Source organism: Furipterus horrens, unplaced genomic scaffold (assembly GCF_987537825.1).
Source record: "Furipterus horrens unplaced genomic scaffold, mFurHor1.1.pri manual_scaffold_13, whole genome shotgun sequence".
Classification (NCBI taxonomy): Eukaryota; Metazoa; Chordata; class Mammalia; order Chiroptera; family Furipteridae; genus Furipterus; species Furipterus horrens.
In genome coordinates, this window is record NW_028327183.1 from 56,552,501 (window position 1) to 56,561,406 (window position 8,906).

General features: G+C 51.5%; 1 protein-coding gene across 4 annotated transcripts; it reads left to right on the forward strand.

Moving 5' to 3' along the window:
• The first annotated feature begins 5,396 nt into the window (after nt 1-5,396).
• LOC149995534 (HLA class I histocompatibility antigen, alpha chain G-like) lies at nt 5,397-8,493 on the forward strand. Of its 4 annotated transcripts, XM_090259696.1 has the most exons (7): nt 5,397-5,520; nt 5,778-6,062; nt 6,202-6,483; nt 7,036-7,311; nt 7,409-7,513; nt 7,926-7,966; nt 8,075-8,192. In XM_090259696.1, exons 1-7 carry the CDS (start codon nt 5,457-5,459, stop codon nt 8,132-8,134), a joined length of 1,113 nt encoding a protein of 370 aa, XP_090115822.1. In that variant the 5' UTR covers nt 5,397-5,456; the 3' UTR covers nt 8,135-8,192. The 4 variants fall into 4 exon arrangements, with proteins under 4 accessions (XP_090115822.1, XP_090115818.1, XP_090115819.1 ...); XM_090259692.1 differs by lacking the exon at nt 7,926-7,966 and having other exon boundaries at nt 8,075-8,493; XM_090259693.1 differs by lacking the exon at nt 7,926-7,966 and having other exon boundaries at nt 6,214-6,483; nt 8,075-8,493.
• The last annotated feature ends 413 nt before the right edge of the window (nt 8,494-8,906 follow it).

The following is an 8,906-nucleotide window of genomic DNA, read 5'->3' on the forward strand; positions in this document are numbered from 1 at the left end:
CCGGGACGTGAATACATATTAAGCTGGTGTATAACAAACCAAAGTAGGTTACCTATGAGTCTGGCGCCTTTAGGCACAGACTGTTCCCAGTTGTAAACAGGAAACACCTGTCCCCCCACTTCCCTTTGCAGAATGAGGACACTGTCTGAAATCACACTTCCAGGGGGTGAGCTTTCTTCTAGAAGAACACAGGGGCAAAGCAGAGTTTGGGGGTGCAGGGACCCCCCCTCAGGCAGTGGGATTCTAGGATGTGAGGAGGAAGCAAAGACAGGAGCCAGTGGGGAGACTCACCCTAGTTTATCCAGAAGAACGATTCTCATAATGTGGTCTGTGGAACTGAAGTTTCTAAGATGTTTTCCATGGGATCTATGGGGTCAAAAGTATTTTCCTAAGATTAAGGGCATGATTTGCCTTGTCACTGTGCTGGCATTTGCGCGGAGGTAAACTTAGCAAGAATGGTGGGTAGGATACCAAACTGCAATAGCAGGTATTCTTCACCACGGCTCACTCACAAACTCAAAAACAAAACCAGTGTCACTTAACGACATGGTTAAAGGATTGAAAATTACCATCATTACTGAATCATCGTCCTTAAAAAAGAAGTTAACATGTCTTGGCTTCCAGTCAAGTTGGCTGTGTAGGTGAATGTAATATTCTCATGCTCCCACGACCAGATAAAAATTACAACTACACTATACCCACCATGCAAAACTCCCTGATTTTTACTAAATAGAAGTCCTACAACTAAGAATTAAAGAAGCCACATCAAGAGTGGCAGTCAGGGCACAGATGCAGACTGGGCTGGTCCCACACCCACATGTGGGGACTAGAAATCAAGAGGGCTATCTCAGCTGCGGAGGTCCCCCCTGATGAGTGAGGAATCCTGGCCCCATACAAGCTTCCTCAGCCCAGGGTGTCAGTGCAGGAAGTCAGGTCTCTGCAACTTCTGGTTGTAAAGAGCAGTAGTGGATGCAGCTGAGTGAGACGGAAGCGTCTGGAGTCCCAGGCAGTTCCTCTTAAAAGGCCCGCATGCACATGGACTTACTCTGAGCTCCAGAACTGGCACAGCAGCTCAGAAGGCACCAGGAACATACGAGAAGGAACTGAATTGTCTGGCATCAGGGCGAGAGCTGAGGGGCAAATTTCCCCCAGCTGAAGTACTGCCAGAGACCATTGTTCCTTTTCTGAGCCCCCCGCCCCCACCTTAGAGCAGGCAGGCAGACACCATATCCAAGTCTCCATCAACCTGGCTCACACTCTGCCCCACCCTCCTGATTCCCTGAAACCCCACTCCACCCAAATTGCAGGTCCACCCTGACCCTTTCAAGTGATATTTCCATACAAACAGCTTGTCTTGGCTCATACTGTGGATTTTCCTGAAATGCCTCAAACAAGCAGCATCTGGCCTAGGCATGCCCTTTATTTTTAGCTCAGTGGTCCTAGGCCCAGTGCTAGTGTCTGATGGCCTTGGTTTGTAGCTTGGCCTCTCCCAGGCACCTCCAAGCCCAGCACAAGAAGCAGCATTCTGCAGATTGCTTTGTAGTTCATGTTGGGTGGCCCTGGGCAGGACATAGGTGCTGGCTGGCCATGGTCTGCACCTCCCAAGAGGTCCCGAGTCAGCACACCTGATGGACAGCTTCAAAGCACAAAAAAGCATCACTGACTCACCTGCACAGCAACACACTAAAGGGCAGTCTCAGCAGGCACTGGAGCCTCCGCGGTGACTGCAGCCAGTCCTTGCAGCCGATCAGCAGGTAGATAAATCCCTTCCATTGCCAACAGCAATCATGACTCAACTGCAACAGGAGAGCGCACACTTTCCACAAGGAGAGATGGCACCTGAACCGCTCAGGCTGAGTGACCAGGAAGGCTGTACCACTGGACCCTACAGGACACCTATTATATAAGGACACACTACCAAGACCAGGAGACTCAGCAGCTCTACCTAACACAGAGAAACAAACACAGGAAGGTTGCCTAAATGAGAAGACAAAGACACGTGTCCCAAATGAAAGAATGGAACAAAACTCCAGAAAAAGATCTAAACAGAATGGAGACAAGCAATCTACCAGATACAGAGTGAAAACACCACTTGTAAGCATGCTCCATGAACTTGGGGAAGAGTAAAGGAAGTTAGTGTGAACTACAAGAAAGAGATAGGACACATAAAAATGGAGAAAGAAAAAATAAAGAAAACATTATAAATGAAAAATTCATTTACTGACATGAAGGATGCATTACAGAGAATCAACAGGACAGGAGTTGAAGCACCAGATGAAAAAACAAGTTGGGAAAATAAGGAAGCAGAAAACACCCAAACAGAAGAGCAAAAGAAAAAAAATGTACCAAAAAAACAAGGATATATAAGGTGTCTCTGGAACAACTTCCAGTGCACCAACATTCGCATCACGGGGCTGCCCTAAAGAGAAGAGGCAGAGCAAGGAATTGAAATCCTATTTTAAAAAATAATGAGAGAAACTTCCCTAACCTGGTTAAAGAAGTAGAGATACAAGTCCAGGAAGTGAAGAGTCCCAAACAAGATGAACCCGAAAAGGCCACACCAAGAAACATCATAATTAAGATGCCAAAGATTAAAAACAAGGAGAGAACTTTAAAAGCACCAAGAAAAAAGCAGTTAGTTACCTACAAGGGAGCTCCCATAAGACTGTCAGCTGATTTCTCAACAGAAACTTTTCAGGTCAAAAGAGACTGACAAAGCTTTCATTTAAAGAAGAACATTTTAAAACTAATTAATTAATTAATTAGTTTGTATATTTATTTATTTTTAGAGAGAGGCGAAATAAGAAAGAGAGGGAGAGAAACATCACTGTTTGGTTGCCTCTCACTCACACCCCTAACTGGGGACCTGACATGCAACCTAGTCATGTGCCATGACTGGGAATTGAACCAGCGACACTTGCCTCACAGGTCGACACTCAATTCACTGACCCACAGCAGCCAGGGCTAAAGCTTTCCTTTTTAATCAAAGGACAAATAAAGAACTTCCCAGACAAGAAAAGGCTAAAAGAGTTTATCACCACCAAACCAGTACTATGAAAAAGGTTAAAGGGTCTTCTTTAAGAAAAAGAAGAAAAATTAAAAAAAATGAATAATGAAATGGCTATAAACACATACCTATTATTTCATCATTAAATAAAAATAAATTAATTGTTCTAATCAAAAGGCATATGGTGGCTGAATGAATAACAAAACAACCCTTACATAAGCTGCCTACTAGAGACTCAATTCAGATCAAAAGACAAACGCAGACTGAAAGTAAAAGGATGGCAGAAGGTATATTATGAAAAGGAAAACAAACAAATAAAAAAAGCTGGGTTAGCAGTACTTATACCACACAAAAGACTTTAAATAAAGGCTATAAAAAAAGAGAGAAAGAAGGACCCAGTAATTCCACTTCATGGTATTTATCTGAAAAAACCCAAAACACTAAATCAAAAAGACATATACATTTGTTTGTGCATTGCACTATTATTTACAAAAGCCAAGATATGAAAGCTACCTACGTGTTCGTCAGTAGACGACCTGATACAGCAGTGGTGCATGTACACAACACAATATAACTCAGCCACACACAGAACAGGATAGAATCTCGCTTTGGAAACTACATGGATGGAGGGTGTTGTGCTGAATGAGATACGTCAGTCAGAGAAAGACAAATGCCAGGTGATTGTACTTACATGTGGAATCTAAAGAACAAAATAAATGAACAGGCTGAGCCGACAGACTCATAGGTACAGGAAGCAGACTGACGGCTGCTAGATGGGCGGGGGTAAGTGGGATGGGTGAAGAGGTTAAGAAGTACAGATTGGTAGTCACAGAACAGTCACGGGGGTATAAAGTTTAGCACAGGGAGTAGAGTCAATAATATTTTAATAACTCTGTACGGTGTCAGATGGGAGCTATATTTCTCAGGGTGATCGGTTCGTAATTTATATAAATATCTAATCACAGAGTTGTACTCCTGAAACTAATATAATATTGTACATCCACTTTAATTGAATAAGAAAAAAATTTTTTAAAAGAATATAAATATATCCTGAATTCATTATACAGATGGATTAATTTATTAACTGTTTTTTATGAACACAGAGAATAAAAAAATAAAATACTTCTTATGCCGACTGGGAAAGCACACAAACACACTTCTGCTACCTTCGCGAGTATTATGAGCCAAGGACAGGAGCCTGTGTGGGCTGAGCAGCCTCTTTTATATGGAATGTCATGTTCACTCAGAGTGTGGGTGACACAGAAACTGGGACTCCTGAGGCTTGGTTACCTGACACACACGTTCCCAAACACGAGTGTCAGCTTCTCCCTGAAGAAGAGTCAGCTGGCACTGACCGCTGACCGTACTTGTCTTGATAAAATGGAAGCTCTGAAGGGGGAAACCAGGGATCTGGAGAATCTGTCTCACCGTGGAAGCCAGGCAGCTTCCCGGCGCTGACAGTTTTCCAGTGGGACCTGCGGTGAAACGAACAAAGGTGACTCTTTGATAACGTGTCACTAACCGCCCCAACACTGGGAGATGCCATCACCCGGGGAAACAAGGCACGACCCTTAGACAACCAGGCGTCAGTACAGGGGCCGCACAAGCAACGTCACAGAACAGGACGTGCTCACTGTCCGGCGTCAGGTCCGCTCTGCACGGAGCCTTTCAGGACCTACCGCCTGCGCAGCTTCGGTGAACGATCGGGGACGAGGATCCGCGCTCATCTGAGAGGTCAGTACAGTGCTCTCCCTGCGTGTGTGTGTGAGGCTGTGCACTTTTCCACGCACGGTCACCAGAATAACAGGTTAAACGCAGACGCAGATGTGAAAGTCCATTGGTCTTCCAATGGTGCTGACAGGCGCTGAGGCTTGTCAAAATATAAAGTGTAGCAGATCCACTGTTCTCACTACTTTGTGTATTCTGGAAATAGATATTTTTCAAAAAAATAATTTAACACATAGGTTATTAATATTATTCTAAATAAATTATTTTCTGTTTTATCCCTTGTACGGTAAATATTGACAGATATAACCACACAAACAAAATTATTTTGTAAGACTGTACACATGTTCTGAAACCAAAATGTTAGAGTCACTGAGTGAAATACTCGCTGGGCCGGAACTCAGGGAGACAGGGGGGCAGAGAGATCTCCGTGCGAGAGGAGGGGTCAGGGCAGCGTCCGGGGTCCCCAGGCCTGGCTCTCAGGGTCTCAGCCAAAGCACCGGGTCTGCGGAGGAGACTCTCATTGTTGGGGTGTCCCTATATCCCCCGGGCTTCCCCTCTGCATCTCACGGGTCTTTCTGCCTGGATACTTATGACGCTCACGCAGCTCTCACTCCCATTGGCTGTCCGGACTCTAAGTAGCCAATCAGCGTCACCGTGGGTCCGGGTATTAAGGTCTCACCTAGAACCCGAATTCCTTCTCCCCAGACGCTCGGGGTGCGTCATGGCGCCCCGACCCCTGCTCCTGCTGCTCTCGGGGGCCCTGGTCCTGACCGAGAGCTGGGCCGGTGCGTGCGCGGTCGGGAGGGAACGGCCTCTGCGGGGCAGGAGCGCGGGGACCCGGCGGGGGCGCGGGACCCGGGAAGGCGCGCTCCAGCACCCCGTGTCGGACCCCAGACCCCGACCCCCGACTTCCACCGCGACCGCGGCCCACCCCTTCTCCCGCCCTGTCCTCTCAGTCACCGCCCCCTTTTTCCGTCCCCAGGTCCAGCAGCCCCTACGGTCGACCCGAACCCGGGTCGCTCGCGCGTCCTCCCGCCCCCAGGCACCCACATCCTGAGACACTTCGGCACCTTCGTGTCGGGACCGGGCCGCGGGAAGTCCCGGTTCGTCGACGTCGGCTTCGTGGACGACACGGAGTTCATGCGGTACGACAGCGGCGCCGCGACCCCGAGGATGGTGCCGCGGGAACCGTGGCTGGAGCGGCAGTGGGTGCAGCAGGTGGACCCCCAGCTGTGGAACGACTGGGCGCGGTTACTCACGGACGTCGAACAGCTGTTCCGAGCGATACTGAACAGGGAGCGCGCGAAGAGCCACCAGAGCGAGGACGGTGAGCCACGCGCAACCGGGTCCGGGGCACGACCCCCCTTCCCCACGGGCCGGCCGGGGTCTCCCCGAAGCTGTGGGACTAGTCGGTTAGGGGGTACACCTGTCCTGGGGGCGGGGTTAAGTGAGCAGGACTCACCTAGGGTCGGGGTCAGTGTCGCACACCGTCCAGAAAATGTGTGGCTGCATCCTGGGGTCGGACCTGCGCCTCCTCCGCGGGTACAGAAAGATCGCCTACGACGGCACCGACTACATCTCAGTGAAAGTGGACCTGAGCTCCGGGACCACGGCGGTCCAAGTCCCCGTGGGTCGCAATTTGGTGCCGGACTCTCAAGTGGAGCACTGGGGGCGTCAGATGCAGACGTTCTGCAACCGCTGGCTCCACATATACTTGGAGAAGGGGAAGGAGACGCTGCTGCGGGCAGGTACCGGGGCGCGGGTCTCAGTCTCGGCTGGGGGGCGGGTGGGGCCCTCCTGCAGCCAGAGTTGGAAAAGGGGGTCAGTGTCGGGATCCCCTCCTGGTGGGGACAGGGAAGAGATCCCGAGCTTTCCTTATGCTGTGACTCACCCACGTGCCCCACTTTCTCTGAAGGACAATAAGGGGCCCGTCCTCTCCCTGAAAGAGCGCACAGCGGGTCCCTCACACCCTGCAGCCACTGGGTGACCCTCATGCTCTCCTCGTTCTGGGACTGAGACCTGGCGGCCTGGCCCCGGCTTTGCGAAGTCATTCAGCCGCCACCTAAGTCTGCCTTCTCTCCTAGAGCCTGCAGATGCCTAGTCTAGGTTCTCGCCCTGATTCTGGAACTTTCCAAGAAGTGGAAAACTATCCAGGTGCCTCTGTCCAGCCTGGTGTCTGGGTTGTGCGCTCCCTTCCTCCACACCAGCTGTCCCGTCTGTGCTCAGGGTGGTCATGTGAGCGCTGCTGGAGTGTCCCATGACCAACGCAAAGTTCCCGAATGTTCTTACCTGCCCCTCAGAGCCCCCAAAGACACACGTGACCCGCCACCCCATCTCTGACCGTGAGGTCACCCTGACATGCTGGGCCCTGGGCTTCTACCCCGCGGAGATCGCCCTGACATGGCAGCGCGATGGGGAGGACCAGACCCAGGACATGGAGCTGGTGGAGACCAGGCCTTCGGGGGACGGGACCTTCCAGAAGTGGGCGGCCGTGGCGGTGCCCCCTGGGGAGGAGCAGCGATACACGTGCCGTGTGCAGCACGGGGCACTGCCGGAGCCCCTGACCCTGCGATGGGGTGAGGAGGGGGCGTGGGCACAGCGCCTCGTCTCGGGGCGTCCCTGAGCGGGGTGAGGACTCGGGCCTGAGGCTGGCCTCTCTCCTGCCCCTCGCAGAGCCCCCTGCTCAGACCGGCGTCATCACTGCGGCCATCGCCACTCTCCTGGGTCTCCTTGGGGCGGCGGCCGCTGGAGCCGTGACGTGGAGGAGGAAGCGCTCAGGTGGGCAGGGGCGGGCTGCGTGTCCTGTGTCCGTGGGGGTCAAGCCCAGGGGGGACTGTGCTGTGCCTGGTCAGTGGCCCGTGGCATCCACACACGGGCGCGTGCCCATCGGCCCTATTCGCTGACACTTACTCTTGAGTGAGGCCCGTGGGACAGTGGAGGACAAATCTATCCCTGATGACTAGGGACAGGGACTGATTCCCAGCTGTCACAGGTCAGAGGGGAAGGTCCCTGCTGAGGGCAGACATCCAGACAGGCTGTGGCTGCACATGCATTTCCCCCATGTTTTCTGATCATACCCTGGGTGTTCAGTTACATTTCTGGAAACTTCCCTGCACTTTCGGGGTACAGGTTTCCCTTAGGGTCATGGTATACAGCCTTCCCCCTACCCTGTGTCCCCCATTTCTCCCAGAGCCCTACAGTGAATCAGGGAGAGCTACGCCCAGGCTGCCTGTAAGTCTGGGTGCGGGCAGGGGCTGTCTGGGACCCCGGGAGAGTGGAGGCTGGAGCCTGTGAGGGGGACTTACCTGCCCACAGCTCTGCTGTCATGTTCTCCCTCAGGCAGCGGCAGCCCCTGGAACCCCGCTGTGCCCCCCCCAGCTCCTCACAGTGAGACCCTGAGGGCAGGAAGGGGGGCATTGGGCCGAGGGGCACAGCTGGGTGTCGGGGGCTCTCGTAGTGGCACGCCCTGAGCACAAGGGGGGCTGCGGGAGGATGAGCACCTCTGAGACTGACCTGAATGTGTTCACGGTGACTCTCTCTCCCAGCGTGACGTCCCTGCTCTGTAGGGGACTTGGTGCTGAAGCTCATTCAGACCTCCCCTTGGGACTGAAGAATCCCTGACCGCTGTCTCTGCAACTGGCATCGGACCGCGGCTGCATCCTTATCAGCGTCGTGTGAGGAGCTGGTCACCAGGCCTCCCTCCCCCAGGGACCTACTTATTAGTAGGGTGCAAATAAAATACTGCTTAGGGAATATGATTGATAATGTTGTCGTGACTGTAAATGGTGTCGGATGGGTACCAGAGATATTGGGGAGATTACTTAATAAGCTATATAAACGTTTCATTCCTGTGTTTGCAGCTGAAACTAATATAATATTGTACCTTGACTATAATTGAGAAATTATACTCATGGACACAGAAAACAGTGTGTAATTGCTTGGGGGAGGTGAGGCGGAGGTGGGGAAGGTACAGGTGGATAAATGATGGTGGAAAAAAAGAAAGAAAAGAAAAAGAAAATAATTGTTTTACATGAAAAAAAGTGATAACTTGGCTTTCATGCCCAACATTCCGACAGCAGTTTTGTAGACAAGTTTGAGTATTTTGTAACCAGCCTGTGAGAAACGCTCAGGATAAAACACTGGGACACAGGACTGGAGCAGCAAAACTAGG

Excerpts from the sequence above, each read along its gene's own strand:
- LOC149995534 (XM_090259692.1), top strand. The coding sequence starts at position 5,457 with ATGGCGCCCCGACCCCTGCTCCTGCTGCTCTCGGGGGCCCTGGTCCTG. Across the intron at positions 5,521-5,777 it reads CCTGACCGAGAGCTGGGCCG|GCACCCACATCCTGAGACAC; the intron begins GTGCGTGCGCGG and ends TCCCGCCCCCAG. Across the intron at positions 6,484-7,035 it reads GGAGACGCTGCTGCGGGCAG|AGCCCCCAAAGACACACGTG; the intron begins GTACCGGGGCGC and ends CCTGCCCCTCAG.